This window comes from Glycine max, chromosome 11 (genome assembly GCF_000004515.6).
Source record: "Glycine max cultivar Williams 82 chromosome 11, Glycine_max_v4.0, whole genome shotgun sequence".
Lineage (NCBI taxonomy): Eukaryota > Viridiplantae > Streptophyta > Magnoliopsida > Fabales > Fabaceae > Glycine > Glycine max.
Genome location: NC_038247.2, coordinates 9,714,732 through 9,735,053, shown reverse-complemented (window position 1 = coordinate 9,735,053; position 20,322 = coordinate 9,714,732). Strand labels below are relative to the sequence as shown.

Below are 20,322 nucleotides of genomic sequence, written 5' to 3'. Positions count from 1 at the left end.
TAAAATAGCTTTTTTATTAAGAAAAAGTGTTTTTTTTTTAAATAAACTTAAACTGGATCATATTTCCAAAAGTGATCCAAGTTAAGGGGTTCAATTAGAAAGATAATCCTAGGAAAACATATCACTTTAGACTAGGGAGTAAAAAGGAGCAATAGTCCTTATTATTACGAATCGAAACCAAGTAAGGAATAGTCCTTATTATTGAGACATAGCAGGAAAGGTCATTCTAGCCAAGAAGATGGAAGCAAGAAGAGGATGCAGAGGGAAGCATGAAAATATTAAACCAGAATAACGTTCTGAATAGAGACAAGGTTAGCAATTATAGTACTTTTTATTATTATTCAATTAATTGAGTTACTCCTTTTGATAGTGATAATAGTATTACTTCATTAAGAAGTTAGGAAAAAAAACTAACAGAGGAATAAAAATTAAGTTAGATGATTAAATTGAGTGAAAAAGTATGTAAAAAAGTAAACTAAGATTTAAATGAATATAAATAACAAACAGCAGATGTAATTTGACACAAAAAAAAATCATGTAGCTACTGTTATTTTTGGGATCAACACTTGGCTTGTATTTTTGGTACATTTCATTGTTTATTCGGATCATAAGACACGCGCACACACACATATATTTGCGAGGAACGGCTATAAAATCTTACAAATGCTATTGCTCAATTCAAATTTAAATTTTTTAACACGATGAAAGAGAACAAAGGACGTTGCTATGGGATATATCATATATTCATATAAAAAATTACTGCTTTAATATATAGTGAATTGTCAAATAAATACTAAATTCGTAATGAATACATGAAAAAAATTATTACAAAAAAGATTTAAGAGGACTGCTAAATAATCTTACCAAAAATTCAATTAAAATACTGCAAAAGATTATCCTTCTCACGTGGAGTTTATGTAAACTTTTGACATAATGTTTACGTGGAAAAAAATTAAATAAAGTAAAAAATAAAAAATATCTTAATAGAAACTCATGACTTTTTATTTATAGACAAAATAATAAATCACTAAAACACTTCTTATGTTTCTTTGTTTTTTAAGACCCTCTATTAATAGAAATAGTTTACATAATTTTATATTTATTTTACCATTTCTAATTAAATTTTATAAATTAATATGTAAATTATTTACATATTTTTTTAAATTGATTTTAGTATATAAATTATTTTTACTCTGATTATTTACATAAAATTATTCATAGACAAGACAATAAAAATAAAACACTTATTTTGTTTAATTAATTATGTTAACATTATCATTTATGTATCATTAGTCAAGTTATTAATTTTTTTAAATTATAAAAATTTATAAATTAAAAAATATTTAATATATAAATATTTTTAATTTTATGTAAATAATTAGAGTAAAAATCATTTATATATTAAAATGAATACAAAAATTATAAATAATTTACATATTAATTTATGAAAATTAATTACAAATTAATAAAATTAAAATAAAATATGGAAATTATTTAAAATAAAAACATATAAAATTATACATAAAAACAATAATAAACAAGTCTTTTAGTCATTTTTTTATCTTGTCTACAAATAAATGATGGTGAGTTTAATTTAAAATAAAATATTTTTTATTTTTATTTTTTGTTTAATTTTTTTTTTTTTCACATAAGTATTATGTCATCAGTGTTAACATTAATATGTTATATTAAAATTAACTTTTAACTTTTTGGATGATTAAGTAACAATCCAACTAATAAAAAAAACAAAAATTACTTATTTTAAAAAATAAAGAAACTGCTAAATAGTGTGAAAGATGATTAGTGCAAATTTTCTTGCGTAAACCAAAAAAAGTCTATGTATATCAAATAAAAAAGACTACTATTTTTTTTAGTTCCGTGCCTTTTTTTTTAATCTCTGGCGAATTATAGGGTGGACTTGTGCATCAGGTGGTCCAGGATGGGTGAACAGTACAAAAAAATAATAAAAATGATAATTAAATATTTATAAGTTGCATAAAATGTCGTTTATACCCATTTCTTTTGAATGTTGAAATTAACAAACAGAGTGGCTGATGGAATTTGTATATGATCGAACGCTAATCGGAATGACATTGGAGGGTTTTGTTGTTGGAGAAAGGGGATTGAAGAAGGGAAGAAGGAAAAGGGTTGGGAATCACACCTCTTTCGTAACGAAGGAAACACTTGTTCCTTTCTGCGTGAAGCTGTTGTCAAAGACCAGCGCAAATCTGGACCACCGCGGCGGCCACGGCGAAATCACGGCACGGCACACAGCGGCAACGGGGATGAAAATGGAGGAGTTTGCGGTGCGGGAATTTCAGAATGGGATTTAGATTTAGGGTTAATAAACAGATCTAATTAATTTAGTTGACAGGAAGCAGACATTGTTCAGTGTTTTGCTTCGTTTTGTCGTGGGAAAGGGAGGAGGAGGTCAATTCATTTATTCACATAAAAAGATAATCTTAAAAACCATAAGTTACAAAAACATAGTTGAATATCAGCACCCCAAATGAAACACCTGATACAGCCATTTTGACTGTTACAAAAAACGAAAAATATTACAAAAAAAGCGCACACCACACGGATTCTGAGCAAAGCAGCTGAACTTGATTCTGTACAAATCAAACTAAGCCAGCTCTTATCGTGATTCTGATACCTCGAGAAAGAGTAATATTTGACCCTTGAAAACCCTCCCCCGAGTCAACAAACTTTAATCTAAATTTTAATCAATAAAAATCTCTTGGAAGTTTTTTCTTGGTTACCACTTTTGGTTAATATTGTCAAATAACAACTTTAACTAATAACAATAACAATGATGTTAGTGTTAATGGCCGATTAATTTGTTTGGTCATCAAAACAATAACGTGTTATTTTTTTTATAATTTTTTTTTAATCTCTTATCAAGACTTAAAACTTGAACAAAAATCCAAACACGTCAACCCTTCTGGTTAAACTTAAAGGCATCCATCATGAGGGTTAAATTGTAATTAAATCTACGAAATTAATAACTGACCATTACTAACTTTTAGAAAATGCGTTATATGGTAGTGAACATATTTTTTTAATAGTAGTTGCTATTGGTTGACAGCAACAAAAAAAAAGTTCTATCTCTCTGACTGACCATTGACGTTTAAGCATGCTGCTGGCATCTAATCCTAATATCCTATAATTACGATAATTCAGAATAGAGACAGAATAAATGGTTACACACTACTATACATCGCTTTGGACAATTGTGGCTCTCGGGAAGGGAGAAGAAAGGGAACTCTTGTACTCAATCAAATGACATTTTAATTAAAAAAATCCCGACTTTACAGTAAAAATCTTTCCTTTTTCTAAATCATTGGAGGAGAAGAAAAACCCAGTAATTAGAAATTTGCATCATCCTCTACAAAATTCAACAAAAACTTCAAAACCGAAGACTTAAGATCCCCATTCACTCCTTTATTTTTGGTTTCAAACACGCCCTTCATAACTCTCGTGTAAAGCCTTTCAAGTTGTGGAATGCTGTAATTTTCACTACGCTTCACAAAAAGCTGCTTGACAGACTCTACTTCTCCTGAAAATTCACCATCTAGCATTGTGACATCATCAGGACTGTTGCCATCAGCAAGGTTATTTGTACAAGTTCCATGCAAATCTCCTTCAATTGACACATTTTCCAGCCTTTCAGAATTTGTGTCATTGGCTTGATGCTCCTGGGAAGACTTTGGGGGTACCGAATCTTCTTGTGACTTGTCTTCTGCTATGAAACGCAAATTTTCAATAAACTTTAAAATCAGTATTTGAACCATCAGGAAAAAAGTGAACAGGAAATTAATCATTAATTGGAAATCAAGCAACACCAGTATCATTGTTTTTTTCAGCTTTTTCCAAGTATATAAAAGTTAAGTACATGACAAGCGTGAGGACTTTGAAGTAGTATAGAAAATCTACAATTTTTAAAGATGCCTACCTACTCACAACTATCACGGCTCACCCATTCTTATGAATTACGACCAAAATAACAGCTCAGGTTACAAAATACTGACACTTCCATGTTCCATTATTGCTTGTCTTAATTTGGATAACTTGAAAGTATTCAAACTTCATGAATCATGATAGCAAAACAGAAACAACAGTATGTATGGCTATGGATGACATTTAAGGAAACCATTTTACACGGAAAGAATTCATGCTGCAAAGGCATTCAATTCATACCTGCATGCACTTCAGCGATCTTCTTAGTTCGCTTCAATACTTCGTAACTCTGATTCATATTAACTTCTGGTTGGACATGGCGAAGTCGAGCACTCATTCTAGTACTTTGACCCAGCAGCACAACAGGAGTAGCAGGGAATGTAGAATCCCCTAATTCATCAGACAACTGAACTGGGCCACCTTGGCTAGCAATCTTTTCACAATATGCAACCAGTGCTGGATCCATCTGTGAGAGCATCCCATGCACCTGAAAAAAGTAAGAAAAAAGAGTAAGACAAAGAAGAGCATTTGCTAGACAACAGACAACATCAAAAACTACAATGTATAACTTAAGGCAAAAGAAAGTCCACGTACCGCATCACGGAGCTCGCAAGCTCTACTAACAATCCTAGCACCATTGTAGTCCTCTCCATTGTAAGCCTGAGTTGCAGAAAGAAGGATCAAACATAGGACATGCTTTGAATATTAGAAGTATTTTATGAAGCATTTTCAATATATATATTGCCCAACCAAAAAAGGAACACTTAAGGCACAAGATACATGCCTTTGCATTGGAAACAATGAGATTGATGTCCTGCAGGAATGCAGCACTTGTAATATAGTCACCATTATCAACATGATGCAGGATGGTAGCCACGTCCATTGGGTTCTGTATAATTGAACGATAATTTGGTGCATCTTCATCTGTCACTGGATAATGGAAGGCATTAAATCGTTTGTCATACAGAATCCTGTAACGGACAAAAAATATATTTTCAGAGAGAGAGAGAGAGAGAGAGCGAGGATGCATACAGTTAAAGGCGTCAATGAGTCAAATGAAGGAAACAACTGTACATAAGGCATAGGTTGACATACCGGTTGCAAACATCTCTAAGGCACATTCGCAATCTACGAAGTGCATGTTGCTCAGCTTCCACCTTTGCTTTTAGCTCAGATACTTTTGGACCACTAGCCAATTTCGGTGCCTTGGGAAGTTCTGGGAGACATCCGGTGTCTTGAGATTTCTTGTTGATTCCCTCCAACAATATTGACATAGCAGCTTCTATCAAAACATTGAAAAACAAAGTCCTATCTTTGGCACATGGCATATTCACTTCATAACTGTTCCAAAGGGAAATGGAGGGTGAACACAGAAACAAAGACATGAAGAATACTTTTCAAATTCAAAGAGGAATATATAGATTATAAGAAACGTTCAGCCTTAGCATTTGAACAAACCTACAGTTATTCAAATACTTGTGAAAATAAATAACCAACTATAAAAGCTTTGGTAAGGAAACAGGGCACTGAATAATGATGGGAAGCATTAAAATTTGCAATGCTGGTATTTTTACCACTCTTAATAGTACTAATGCATGAAAAGTAATGTGATGGATACCTCTGGCCTATGTTTCCTTTGTAAAAACAGGAATTTTGACAAAAGAAAGAGTTTCAGAAAACACTAGCTCTACATCAGCAAACTAAGAAGATTTTTTATTCTACAAAAAATGGAAGCCTTGTTGAGTTCCATTATTAATTTCCACCCTACAAACCACCCATTTATAGCAATATAATTACATCCGTAGTACTGGTATAAAGAAAAAAGAAACTTTCTTTGCCTTGGAACTAAAAAAAGATTTGCAGTAAATTATATCAAGCGTACACTGAGCGATGAGGGAAAATGGAAGTAGGCACTTCCTCAACTTCAGAAAGTGCAACTGAGGATGTACCAAGCAGTAAGATAGGCAAGTCAGATGGTAATTCTTCTAGCAAAGTCAGGAGAACAGCCCGGAGCTGTTCATGAGCCTGCAAGATAGTTAAACCAATCAAACACAGGTTGCATCAAAAACAGAAATTCAATATTAGGAAACCTGTCAGAGTGAGAAGCAAATTTTGGGCATGCAGATTAGTTCATTTAGCATATATATTGACAGATAACCTAGATATACTCACAGTCTCCCACCAAACATCAAATTGTGGTAAATAGAGAATTGATGGTGTTGTTCTTCTAGATTCACCAAATATATGTACCAATGCCTCCTCTGGTGTCTTTGCACTAGGATCTGACAGAAGAGATGGAAGTCCTAATGAATGTACGGGAAATTTTTCCAGCTCATGTAAAACCGCAGGGCCAAGATGATCCTGTTAAACTAGAGCAGTAAGTATATTCAGTCTTCAGTTGCTGCAAGGAAAAACTTTCAATAATATTAGAAGGTTCCAAGATAATTACCAGCCCTGTACCTTCACCACCACAAAGCAGAAGCCTAGGCCGATACACAAGTGGAATTGCAGACCCGTAGGAGAGCATCGAAAGTTTGGTCAACTCTGATGTAATTGAAGCTGGAGGGAAAATATCAGATATACTACACATGGCTTTCTCTAAATGTCTCTGAAGACATGGTTGAACTACTAGAGACAAAGGCCTAGAGTACACAATAGCTCCCCTATGAGCAGCAGGAGTAATGGTAGACATGGCTTCAATAAAATGAGTCTTTTCTACCTTGACAGAATCAACATCAATGACAAATTTGTCATCACTAGTATAAACCTGTGGATATTTTTGACGGAATGCACGGATGGCAGCTTCAGTACAAAGAGCCTTCAGGTCAGCACCACAGTAACCTACACAACTAGCTGCAAGTTCCTTTTTCAGCTCATTTGGAGGAGGATGCTTCCACTTACGAGTGTGAATGTCTAATATCTCACCACGTGCCTCACAACCAGGCAGAGGAAAGTTAAACTCACGGTCAAATCTACCAGGGCGCCGTAAGGCTCCATCAATAGCATCAATCCTGTTAGTAGCTCCAATTAAAACAACTTGCCCACGAGAGTCAAGGCCATCCATCAAAGCAAGCAAAGTAGACACAATGGAATTGTGAATTTGTTCTTGCTTGCTAGACCTCACAGGTGCAAGTCCATCTATTTCATCAAAAAAGATAATAGAAGGTTGATTCCTTTGTGCTTCCTCAAAGAGTAGTTTCAATTGTCTTTCAGCCTCACCAACCCACTTGCTTAACACATCTGCTCCTTTGCGCATATAAAAGCTAACCTTCTGGCCTGCTTTAGAAGCAGCACAAGCCAAAGCTCTTGCAATTAACGTTTTCCCTGTGCCAGGGGGCCCACATAACAATACCCCCCTAGGTGGAGTTATGTGGTAACTTGCAAAAAAATCTGGATACAATAATGGAAAGAAAACCATTTCCTTAAGAGCATCAATGTATTCAGAGAGCCCACCTATATCATCAAAACTAACACTCTCATCAACCTGTAAGGGTTGGATATCTGCCCCTCCCTTAGAGCTTGGTCCAGCAGTTTGAATCCCCGAAGTTAGAGTAGCCACAGCATCACCCTGATGACCCCAACCTGATGCAGCAAGATTTAATCCAAAAGCTGTTGTTCCATGCATCTCTAAGCCCCCAAATAGCCAAGGCGGACCAGATCTGTTGCCACCTCGCCCCCATGGAATAGCTTGGCCTTGGTCCAGCTCATCCACAAGAAGGGAGTCATCAGAATCTTCAGGCCTCGCTAAACGATGACGCTTATGAACTCGTGATCCACCTTTCCTTACATCTCTGTTGACCTTAGTTCCCATACCTTGATGTAACACTCTTCTTGGAGATCTTGGCCGGGCCTTCCCTTCCTCCATAGAGAACCTGCGGACATCTGAACGATTTCGAAGATCATAGCGCCTTCTTCCATCCTGCTCTTCTTCACCCTCTTCATCATCACCATCTTCATCACCTTCGTCCTCATCTTCATCTTCCTCCTCAGCGTCCCCCTCAATCTCATTTTGGCCATCATCTGCATCATTTCCATTTTCTGTTTCATCCTCATCAACCTTTTCCTCTGAAAGGTCTTGCTCATCATCTGATTCTAAAATTAATCGTTCTATTGCAGCACCCTTTGAACGGCGAGGACGTAGACCTTCACGTCGAGGTGTTTGTTTAGTCTCCGCTGCTCTTTTGCGCTTATTAGACATCAAACCATCCCGTCTGACACTATTTTTCATCCGGTTTCTCAATGATGAATATGTAGGTGGTCTCTGAAACATGGCCACATACCTTCAGCCCAAATTATAGCAAATTCAAATTTATCACACAATTTTATATTGAATGGAGTATAAAACCTCACCATTAAGTCTTCATCTTGAGCTCCAGAGCTGTCTGTAAAATCTTCAAGATTTACATTAAGCCTTCTCTTCCTTGTTGAACGTCGAAGGTTGGCAGAGCCAGACTGTGAGAAGCACAGATAACACAGCCCAAGGATTTAAATATATCCATATAATACTGACAAATTACATTTATCATCTGAGCAAACTCAGCAAATGACATGATTCTTAGCAATAAGTGAAATAAATGCACACAAGTACAAGATAGGGAAAATAATCAAATCCATCACTACCTACTAATAAATTATGCCAACTAATAAAAAACAATCAGTTGCATCTGTCAAAGATGTCAAAAGAGGCCAAAACAAAGAAACAAGGAGAATAGCTACTGTACAATCATATCCAGTGAAGCAAAGGCCAGAGACTAGTTTTAGTTATGATCTGAGCAATCAAACTTGATTGCTAAAGTAATGCATTTTGTTTAAGTTATCAGTGAAGGCAATGGAGGAATGGAAGAACCAAGTGTCAACTATCATGTCTAGAATATTAGGCTTAGACAATAAATAACTTAGTGTTTGGATGTTATCTCCATTTGTTAGTATGGCACATGTTATGTTTGAGTAATTCTATAATTGCTATGTCTTAGGATGGACAGTTCATGCGATTATTTCTGTAAGCAAGCATATAAACTAGTTTGCAGTAAAAATAATAATATTATGCAGGAATTTTAAGAAAGGTTATTGCCAGGTTCACTCCAACAAGCCCAAATTTTGCTTGAAATAGACCACAAAGGAGTAAGAAGTCAGAACCTAATGAATTACAACTAGACCTGTTCAAGGTCCTATAACTAGATCTAAGGGACCAGACCATATTAATGATATGCAGGAAATCATAATATCCAAGACACATTTAAGAGATAAACCTTTTGCAAAACTATTGCATACAAATACTATGTTGTCAATAAATACTATTAATACTGTGTCATCAATAAACACAGAAACACTATCATATAGCAGAGTATTTACAACTAATTAATAGTATTTACCCGCGACTCATCATGCTGCCACAATTGCCTTTTTATCGTTTTATGTTTTCACTATTTTCCATACAAACATTTGAAAAAAGTAATATGGAAAACGTTTTCTCAATTCTCAAACCAAACAACCTTAATAATTACATACATATATTCTTGACCCTAAAAAAATCAGATATATTCATAACTTCATATTTCCACATATTGACTCAGGGAGGGGGGGGGGGGGGGGGATTTCATTGGCATCCATGTCACATCTGACAATCTGAGGGATTTATAACAGAGTCTATGCAATTTAAACAATAAAATTGATGGCCATCCTCATTAAGAATTATGCTTCTAGAACTTTTTTGATACACAGATACTTACATTAGTATTAGAATCTTTTGATTTTCGATTCCCTGGACGCAACATCTTAGCAATCTGTGAAGCTGCTGTCCTTGTCTTGATCTTGCTTTTCCTGGTGTGCCTATGATTTTGGTTGTAATACAAATATGGCCGGCCATAAACGTTTGGCCTTGTCTTGATCCTATCACTTGAGCGTACCTGTCTGGAATCAGGGCCATCTTGGCCTGACTGTTTTGGATACATGAAGCAATGCTAAATTTTGCAATTAAAAAAAAAATTCACATGATCAGCAGAACTCAGTCAGCAACACCTGCAGAAATTAGCAGAATCTACAGCACTTAAAACTTTCCCAAGATACAGGAGTACACAAAAATAACACAAGGTTAACCAAAAACACCAAGGTCGTCCTTAAACGCATGAGGAATACCAAAAAATAAAGTTGCTTTTGAACATTTTCTTCTTGATAAAAAGAACATTGATCATATCATAAGCATGAAACAACCAATTAAAGTACTTCACAACAGGTTCACATAAAACCTTTTAAAAGTTATACTAGCTAAAGAAACAACAACAATAACAACAAAAGCCTTTTCCCACTTGCATGGGTAAAATTTCGAATACTATTCCAAGAATCACAACAAAAGCATTGCTCTACAGAACTTTGAGAAGCCAAATGTATGTGCAAGACAATTTAGGTGCAAAAACTACATAAACATGAAATAAAAAAGCTTAATTTTTTTTTTTACATTGATACAGAATGTTGTCTATCATAAGGAGACAGACAGAGAAGCTGCAACGAAAACCAGAAACACAATCCTCAAATTGAGATGCAACATTTACCATAAATACAAGTGTCATGTTCCAACATGCAATCTTCAAACTAACCACCAAACAAACACCGTATTCATCATTCAAACGACAAAATAACATTAAAAAAATATTTAATAAAGGGAAAAAACAACGTTTTTCGCAGAAGGAAGAGTGAAGCGAACAACAAGAAACATGATAACCCAAAATCCATGGAAAAAAAAGTAATCAGTGAAGTTGAGAGTGATGCGAGTGTTGTGAGGAATGGAAACAGAAAAGGACGCGAAAAAGAGGGGGAAATCGAGAGCGAACCTGATCGCGGGGAATGAATGCACGAGGACGAGGTTAGGGTTTGGGCGAAGGAACGATGAAACGCATCACTTTGAGTTTCTTTCAGAGTCCAAAACCAAAAACCCTTTTCCGTTGTTGTTCTCGGCCTTCTTCTCTTCTCCCCATTCACACTTAGCTCCAAACCAAAACGCCAAATATTTCTGTAGTGTGCAACCCGGATCCGTACAAAACGGATCTCATCCGGTTCTCTATGACCCGCCCAATAAACATTTACTGGGCCATTCCGGAGCCCACCAATAAACCCCAAATATTTTCGTTTTACCAAAATTACCCCTTTTTAAAACATATGGATTCATAATCCATAGCAAATCCGTAAGGCCATTACCTTCCCCACCTCCTCCTCACCAATTTTGTTACACCACCTCTGCCGCACCGTAACATCGCCACCTCCTCGCACCGCCACTGCCATCGCCCTTCACTCCAACTTCTGACGCGTCATAGCACCGCCACCTCCTTCATGGCCATCGCCCTCCCTCTAGTCTTGCATAGCAGCATCATCACATCAGAGTCACACAAGGTTGCTAAGATCCTCGTGACGACGCTGGCCAAGGAGGGGGAGGAAGTGGGCGTGGTGTGTGATCCTCGTGACAGCGCCAACTCCTCAGCATCGCCCTTCGCTCCAACCTCATCGCGGAGCGTCTCCCTCTCACGCTGTCTGTGTACTTTGTCACTGTCAACCTTGCCGTGGAGGTTCATGGCCTTACGGATTGACAATCCGTATAGGTTATAACGTAAGCGTGTATTTGAGTTTTCATCCTAAATGCTAGGTGAACAAGAACAAATGCTGGGTGTAGGAAGAAAAATCCGAAATATTGCTATCTATTTTTTCTTTTCAGGTCCAATAACTTTCATATCAAGATTTGGATGGTTAAAATATTTCTTTTTTCCTTTAAATGAAATATTTGTTTTTCAAAACCGAAACAGTAATTATAAAGATATCGATTTTATAATTAACTAGCGGAAACACATTGTAGTACATTGTAATAATTTTTTCTATTATACGATTTTTCTTTTTTATGCAGGCATGGTGTCATACTCTAATGTATAAACAATTGTGATTATTATATACATAGATATAAAAAAAATGTTAGTAATCTTATGTTGTGCAGAAGTGTAAACATAAAAGTTAAAGAAAAGATATTATTTATCTACAACAATTATCTTAAAAAGTAGAGATACGCAATTTTATTTTAATATCTCAAAAATACAAAAAATAGTTGATTTTTAAAAAAAAAATAGGTAGTACAAAAAGTATCTTAAACAATTTACAACATTTAGTGTTGATTCCTCAATTTAAAGTTGTGTTCATGTTAGGACCAAGAATTTTCTTCCATATTTTTTTTTCCTGATTTTAGTGTATATTATACCTCCTGCACATGTACCATTTCCTTTTTCCGTTCTATAAAAAAACAATTATGTAAACCGTATGTTAATTATTTTAACATACATTTATCTTTTAACAGTTCGAGTGTTGCGCTATTTTACATTTAATCATAATTTGGCTGGAAAAGATATTTATCAAGTCAAGACATCATATCATTACTATTGTAAACGGTAATATTGTGATTAGTGAAGCAGAGTATTATAAGGGTGGGAGTTTCATCTACAAGTTGCATTTATAGAGTGAACAATTTTTACTTAAGGTAAGTTGGAAATTGCCAACCTGTTATATCCTTTCATACTTTTATTTAGTTCTCTTATTTGTCATTATCTTATTTTGACTACCAAACAAGTATTAAGTGGATTTAATATATATATATATATATATATATATATATATATATATATATATATATATATATAGAGAGAGAGAGAGAGAGAGAGAGAGAGAGAGAGAGAGAGAGCTGTAAAACACACAAATAGTAAACGGGGTTTTGTCAACCACCAAGCACTCGTCTCTAGAAAATAGAATGGTGATTATGATCATCCCCCACCAATTTAGTAGCACTGAAAATTTTGACAAGAAAAAGAATACCACAAATTATAGCAAGGATGCTGTAAACATTAAGAACCGTATTATTTAAAATGAAGGGCCTATGGCCAATCTAGAGGATCTTGTCTACCTTCATAAGACCCATGATCTTATTATCAAGTCAATCATCCATCGAATTACTTTAAGACATAGTTCTAAAATTATTTAACTAAGGTAAATGCTAGCTAAATAATTGGTTACAAATTAGCTAGCTAACCCCAGTGCCTTTGGTAGCACATCTAAGATAGCAATTGATGGAGCCAAATGAGCTTTGAGAATTCAAGAAAAGATCATGGAAAGATAAGTTTAACGATGTGTCAAGTAGAAATGCTTTCATAAATGTAGAGAAGTGCTTTCATAAATGTAGTTGAACATATTGGTAAAATTGAACCTTATTCCTACATGATCTGATCAAACTCGCCCTAACCAATTACAGTCTAATAATCAGGCATAATTTGACAAATACAAAAAGGAGCAAGTCTCTAGCATGCTGAAGTAACAACTAATCTTGCCTTCTGGACTCAATCTTTTAAATGCTTCCAATGTACCAAAACACCTGACTAGTTTTTCAATTTTAGATCTAGAAGTTCACAGAAGCCAAGAAGGTAAAGCTGAATTTTGTCAGTAAATAAAAATTTCTATCATGGATGACAGATGAGACTTAGACAGCAACTTTGAGTTCAGATGCAGAACCATCTGCTGCATACAGAGGGTGGAGAACATGACCTTCCTTAGGCTCAATATGCACCCACTTGCGACCAGTCAACTTGTTCCGTTCAAACTTCACCCATCCCTCTTTCAATGCAAACAGAGAATGATCTTTCCCAAGTCCAACATAGTTTCCTGGATGAAAACGAGTGCCACGCTGTCGAACAATGATATTTCCAGGTATCACCCTCTGCATAGTAAGAAAAGTGTTACATCATGAGTAAATGGATCATGTCCAGAACATCCAGGTTCAGTTTTGTCTTCCTCTAACTGCATTGAATAAAATTAATACTCATACTCGTAAAGAATAAAACAAATACCTCCCCACCAAATTTCTTCACTCCAAGGTTCTTGGGTTTTGAATCCCGTCCATTCTTTGTGGAACCAGCAGTCTTTTTGGAAGCCCAACGCCTGAACGCCAAATTCAAACCTTCTCCAGAAACACCTAAAAATAAAATAGTGGGGGACAATAAACCATTAGTGTAGATTACTTTTGAAATACATTATACAATAGCAAATATAGGATCATGAAGTTATACCACTGGTGCTTCTATACACAGGAACATATGTCACAAGTTCCTTGATATTCAATCTTCTGCACAATGATGCTGCAAAATTCATGCTGTTTGCAATGGATAAAAACACACCTGAAATACACATAAAAACATTGGAAAATTTCAAATACTGTGAAATAAATCAATTATGGCTGGTTTGCTTGTGGTAACAACTACCAGAACTACCAGAATGAATCAGTTGTAGAAAGATCAGAAATAAGTTGGTCAAACAATTCCACTGTCCTGTGATCATTCCAAGGTATTTATATATTTAATATGCATACAAGGACTTATAACAATTGTTGGAATTTGGGCCTATGACCTAATTCAACCCCACAAAACTAGCTTGTAAGGTGAGGAATACCCAAGCTTTATAAGTTGTATTTAAGCCATATCTCTAGTTGATGTGAGATTACACACCACCCTAGAGGCTCCAATTAAGGTAGCCCCCAAAGAGTTAGGACAGAGAATAAGAATGATACAATATAAACAGTTCCATCCTTATTAATGTTAAGTACTGCAGATTTAGTGTTTAAGGTTGATGCATTCATCACGCAAAACAGAAATCAATCATTACAAGCACAGGAATACCTACCTGTTGTCCTCATTCATGGTGATACATCTCTTCTTTAAGAATAAATAAATTCAGTAGAAATCTAATTTTCTAGTAACTAGCAACTAGAATATGTTAAATCATTGTTTCAAGTAAATCTTTTTTTTTTTATCTGCAAAAAGTAATATTTATTATAATAATAAGATAAGTAAAAGTGGTACTGTTATATTTACACTGTTTAAAGTAAATCTGAATAGATGGCTGCTTTGATTAAATTATAGCAAATTAAACTGTCATTTAGTTAACCAACTCAATCTAAATTCAAAATAACATCAAAATAATACACAGTATAAAAAAGTAGTGAATGCCAGAATGTGGCATGGGGTGGCCAATTTAAAAAATTGCTAGCTTATAGTCCGTCTGGTCTAAAATATAAGATAAAAAAAAACGATTTACACTAACTAAAAAAGTTAGTTAACCACATTTAATTGCACCATTTCAATTAAAAAATCATTTTTTCCCAATTTATCCTTCATTGGAACTTGGTACCAAGAATAGAAAAGAGTCATTCAAACTAACACCTCAAATAAATGAAAGGTGTTTTAGAGATACTAGCATTAAATAAGGTAAAGTTAGTTTAAATTTTCTTATATTTGAGACCAAGAAAATGTTTTTTTCCTTATATTTGAGACTGGAGGAAGTACTGTATAGGGAAGCATTCAAGACATTAACTACGAAAAGCCCCCACATGACTGAAATTAAATAGCCTCAATGACAAATTTTGGTGTCATAATTTTGTAAAGAAGCACCTCAAGACATTCACTGTATACAAGTCAAAAACAAATTAAGAAGCACATGAAATGGCTTAGAAAGTTGCCTATTAAGAATGGTTTCACTAGCCATCTTGCATAATCTCATAAATAGTCGGAGATTAACAGAGATCAAAAGAAGACAGAAAAGCTACTACAGCTATGGGGTCTTGGTCATTTTGCGTCTAAGAACATTGCTCTGACATTGCTTTGCTATTCTCCTTTGGAACCTCGATTCCTCTGGCACCAGGTAATCTGTAGAAGATCCAAAAAGGAATGATGCCAAAAATGTCTTCCAAGCCTCTCATTCTAGTGCTTGGAAATTTATTTCTCAAGGTTCCTCTACCTTTAAGTCTTTGCCTTCCTTGAAGAAGGCTAATGGCTCACAGGGAGGACCTATGCATAGGAAATGCGCCTTTAATTGTGCCATTCTATGTCTTCATAACCCTTCTTCTCTAAATCCTCCTCCCCAAAATTGTGCAAGAATCCTTTTGGTTTTCATGGAATTTAAACTTATTTCAAAATTTAAATGACAGAAATTTTTGGAATTGAAGTCCTATTTGGGACTCCCTGGCTCTATTATTTGTCTTCATGACTAGATAAAAGGATATGGTCCCATGATCCTTCTAGGGCATTTTCCTGTATATCTTTTTTCAATTCCTCACCCATTCCTTGAATTAGGAAAAGTATTCTTCACAAAACCTACTGGAAATCCAAAACTCCCTTTAAGAACAAGTCTTTTATTTGGAATGCAATACCTAAAAGTTAAAAAGAATTGATAGTAATGCCATGTTGCAGTGTAGGATGCATAACACTCTTTACCCGATACGTGTGTAATGTGTTGAGCTTGCTCAGATTCTGTTCCTCACCCGTTCTAACATTGTTCTTAAGGACCTGACAGTGACTAGACTCAGCAAGTCTTATAAGTTTTTTGGAGCATTTGCTCATTGACCCAATTTCAGTGCACATATACATTTCTCAGTTAAATTAGTGTTTTTAACAAATGCATCCAAAGGAGTATTTAAATTGACGCTTTCCTATCACTTTTATGGCTTCTCTATCTTCAGTACTACATACAATAGGAATAACATGCACCATTAACACTTTTATGACTTTATCATAGAATACATTCATCTCTTCAGATTTCCAATTATCCCAGCTAGGTTGCTATGGTCCTCCCAGTGAATTAATATCTTTCAAAGTGGCCTTAAGGTTATCAATTGAACCTTGAGTAAGACACCAATGTCCTGAATCATGTAAATTTTTAATTCCTTTAACATGGCATCTTATCTCAATCTCCTTTAGATTCTCCTAGTGCTCTGCATAGCGTTTACAAAACAACTTTGATATTTCAGAGTGATCCTATCATCCCACAATTTTAAGGATGTTCCTAAAAATTTGATATATAGACAAAACAAAGCCCAGACATCTTGGGAGCAAAACTGGAGAAAAATAAGGAAATGTGAAAGGAAAGAGATGGACAGCATCACATGAAGTTTGCCACCTTAAACATTAAACAAATACAGATACCTAAAGGTGCCAAAGTGCCTGCAACTGCTTAAAATTTCTCACTTGAGGGAACATACAAATGAAAAGGGAAAATTGATTATGAGAAGGATTTAATTTTCATCTAATTTCTCTATCCACCAGAGGTAAAAGGAAATCATCCTTCAATCGCAAGAGTCAATCTTACTATTGTCCGTCTACTTCAAATTTCAAAAGTTCAAGCACAAGAGAAATTCAAATATAAAAAATTAATTGCATCATCTCTTGGCCCCAAGTGCAGTCATATCTTATATCAAATTTTAGATCTTATCACTCTAAACAACTTCCTAAATTTCTTGTTCATCTGAGTGATTTCAATTCCACATGTGCAATCAAATGTCAGTTTGTCAGCGTATCTTCGTCTTAAACTACTATAGCTTGCATCCAAGCAACCCAATAATTTGTGGAACTTAACTTAAAAGCTGTCAGAATAAAATTCCACCAAAATAATTTGGCTGAACTGAATTCCAACAGAGATATCTGAATGCCAAAACCCAAAGACAAATACTAATAGCCATTTCTAGATGTTCAATCATGAAATCTCAAATCTACGAGTAATTCAAGCTTAAATTAAATGCTCTCAGCAATAAAACTGCATAAAAAGACGACAATAACCAAAAAAAAAAAAAAAAGTAATCAGTGAAATTGAGAATGATGCGAGTGTTGTGAGGAATGGAAACGGAAAAGGACGCGAAACAGAGGGGGAAATCGAGAGCGAACCTGATCGCGGGGAATGAATGCACGAGGACGAGGTTAGGGTTTGGGCGAAAGAACGATGAAACGCATCACTTTGAGTTTCTTTCAGAGTCCAAAACCAAAAACCCTTTTTCGTTGTTGTTCTCAGCCTTCTTCTCTTCTCCTCATTCACACTTAGCTCCAAACCAAAACGCCAAATATTTCTGTAGTGTGCAACCCGGATCCGTACAAAACGGATCTCATCCGGTTCTCTGTGACCCGCCCAATAAGCATTTACTGGGCCATTCCGGAGCCCAACAATAAACCCCAAATATTTTATGGCGGGAACCAAAATGTTGGGGACTTGAAATTATCCTATTACCCATATGAATTAGCATCTTTTCCCCTAATCCTAACACCTCCCTCCGGCGTGAAGGCTCCTCCTTCCCCAGCGGCGCACCTCCTCCCCCGACGTTGCGCACCCCTTCCACGGCGTGGTGCTCCTCCCATGATTCCTCTTTCGTTCCCTTCCTCCTTCGTCATCCAAGGTAAGCTGCTTCTTCCTTTCTAGTGGGTGTGGGGGGAGGTGGATTTGGGTTTTGGTTTGGATGGGAGTGGGGTCGCATTCTGGAAAACGCTTTCAGAATGACCATTCCGGAACAAGCATTTTGGAATAGCCATTCCATAATGGCAATTCCAGAATAACCATTTTTGAAAGCACTCCGAAATAGGCTTTTCAGAACAACTATTTTTGCTTTCAGAAAAGGTGTTTCCGGAACAACTATTCTAGAAGCAAAAATAATCGTTCTGGAAACAGGTCCACAACATAAATGTGAAGCGTTGAAACATACCTGTGACATGAAGAGTTAGAGGAGGAGAAATACTTCTGCACGGGAACCGTTGATGGTTGTAGAAAGAAGAGTTGAATTGGAGAAGAAGAGAAGAACTAGAAAGCGAGGTTCAAATTGCATTGTGGGAAGAAGAGAAGAACGAATGGAAAGGGGTTACGTGTTTACTGCATCTGCGGGAGAAAGAAGGGGTAGGTTGGGATTTTTTTTAAAAATGGATAGTGCATGATATACATAAGGATGTGTAGGATTCAAGTCCCGAAATGTTGTTATCTATTGTTCCTTTCAGGTCGAATAGCTATTTATTAAGATTCGTAAGGCTCATTCGAATAGCTTATAGGATTCACAATCCTTACATCAAAGTGAATATAATTAAGTTAATTATGTTATAAAATAATTATTATTATTATATATAATATTAAAATTTTTAATATATATTTAATACATATTTAAGTTATATAATAAGTTTTTTAATAATTAGTTTTGATTTAATAATTAATTTTTTTGTATATATAAATTTTTATCCAAATCTATGATTTTTATTTAAAATTTATATATGTAAAAAAACATATTATTAGATAAAAAATAATCGTTACAATTATATAAATTTATATTTGTATTAAATATATATACTAGAAATTTAGTATTATATATAATAAAATTAATTATTTTATAACATAATTGATCTATTAGTTTAATTGATTAAATCATCATTTGTATGAGATTGTCAATATGGTTCATACGAATTAACAATTGGAATGGGTCAATCTGAATTATGAATCCGTATGGATATATGTAAAGATAATGTCGAAATTATAAAAAGTAGGTTGTACTCAAGGAAATCCTTCAAGATTTTAGATACAATTAAAATTTTAGTTGCACATATCTTAGCTCTTGAAAATATTTCTTTTTCCATTAGATAAAACATTTGTTTTAAAAAAACTTGAATGATAATGGTAATGATACCAATTTTGTAATTTATTAATTTATTTTTTGTTAAATTATTCACAATTAATATGTATTGTATTGAATAATAAACTGAATCATATAAAAATAATTTTTAAACTATCATAAAAAAATAAATTATGTAGGATATGTTTGTTTAATAAAATAAAGTTTTTTATATTTGTCTAAACCTTAAAAAAAACTTTTTTATTATTAATAATTAAAAAGTAATAATAAAATGTTCTCGTATATACTAGTCTAAATGAACTCCTACGTGGGATTCTCTTAAAACTTTTTTGTGATTTACATCAATGAAGAGTCCTCAATAAATATAAAAGAGGAGCATACCAACAAAATGACTTTCACGCTCAAGTCAATATTCGGGATAGTAACAATATATTATATACGAATTGTGTGTATCCAGTGAAGGTTATAATGGGATATTTATAAAGAACCAGATAACATGTATCACAATTTTCACATTTGTCGTGTTTATCCAAATAATCAGTTGCAGATACGATGAGTGTCATTCATATATAATGTCCAAGCTTGTGACAGTAGTGGTTATATGACGTCAAAGATTGATTGTCAAGTGACAAATATCCTAAGGATCATGAAGGTGCATTAAGTATATGATAAACATTGATGAGACAGACCAATAGGGCAATCAGTTACCAAGTAAGACTACCGAGTCTTATTGTACTTCCCCAAGAGATATCATCTATATATGTAAATTTGTATTTACATTTTTATTATCTTAAAAATATTTTAAATTAAATAAAACAAAGAAAAATGAAAAGTAATATTTTTTTTGAAACAGTTTCAGACACCAGTTTCGCTAATTATTTTTAACCGCTTCGTTATTTCTCCACCAATTTAATCATCTA

The 20,322-nt window shown here is 34.5% G+C and overlaps 2 protein-coding genes across 4 annotated transcripts; both read right to left on the bottom strand.

Annotated features, from left to right (window-relative positions):
• Positions 1-3,271: 3,271 nt before the first annotated feature.
• On the bottom strand, positions 3,272-10,948 carry LOC100783127 (ATPase family AAA domain-containing protein At1g05910). Of its 3 annotated transcripts, none has more exons than XM_003537893.5 (11): positions 10,788-10,948; positions 9,690-9,978; positions 8,311-8,412; positions 6,410-8,221; positions 6,133-6,321; positions 5,843-5,985; positions 5,056-5,301; positions 4,745-4,931; positions 4,555-4,620; positions 4,201-4,447; positions 3,272-3,745 (listed from the first exon to the last, which is right to left on the bottom strand). In XM_003537893.5, exons 2-11 carry the CDS (start codon positions 9,909-9,911, stop codon positions 3,369-3,371), a joined length of 3,591 nt encoding a protein of 1,196 aa, XP_003537941.1. In that variant the 5' UTR covers positions 9,912-9,978; positions 10,788-10,948; the 3' UTR covers positions 3,272-3,368. The 3 variants fall into 3 exon arrangements, with proteins under 3 accessions (XP_003537941.1, XP_006590944.1, XP_006590943.1); XM_006590881.4 differs by having other exon boundaries at positions 3,272-3,742; XM_006590880.4 differs by having other exon boundaries at positions 9,690-9,920.
• Positions 10,949-13,113: 2,165 nt separating this feature from the next.
• LOC100817864 (50S ribosomal protein L27) lies at positions 13,114-18,462 on the bottom strand. Its single transcript, XM_006590879.4, has 4 exons — positions 17,688-18,462; positions 14,046-14,153; positions 13,827-13,951; positions 13,114-13,696 (listed from the first exon to the last, which is right to left on the bottom strand). Exons 2-4 carry the CDS (start codon positions 14,125-14,127, stop codon positions 13,460-13,462), a joined length of 444 nt encoding a protein of 147 aa, XP_006590942.1. The 5' UTR covers positions 14,128-14,153; positions 17,688-18,462; the 3' UTR covers positions 13,114-13,459.
• Positions 18,463-20,322: the final 1,860 nt, after the last annotated feature.

Excerpts from the sequence above, each read along its gene's own strand:
- LOC100783127 (XM_003537893.5), bottom strand. The coding sequence starts at position 9,911 with ATGTATCCAAAACAGTCAGGCCAAGATGGCCCTGATTCCAGACAGGTA. Across the intron at positions 5,986-6,132 it reads TTGATGTTTGGTGGGAGACT|GCTCATGAACAGCTCCGGGC; the intron begins GTGAGTATATCT and ends ACTATCTTGCAG. Across the intron at positions 4,621-4,744 it reads TCATTGTTTCCAATGCAAAG|GCTTACAATGGAGAGGACTA; the intron begins GCATGTATCTTG and ends TCTGCAACTCAG.
- LOC100817864 (XM_006590879.4), bottom strand. The coding sequence starts at position 14,127 with ATGAATTTTGCAGCATCATTGTGCAGAAGATTGAATATCAAGGAACTT. Across the intron at positions 13,952-14,045 it reads TGTGTATAGAAGCACCAGTG|GTGTTTCTGGAGAAGGTTTG; the intron begins GTATAACTTCAT and ends TTTTATTTTTAG. Across the intron at positions 13,697-13,826 it reads TGAAGAAATTTGGTGGGGAG|AGGGTGATACCTGGAAATAT; the intron begins GTATTTGTTTTA and ends CTTACTATGCAG.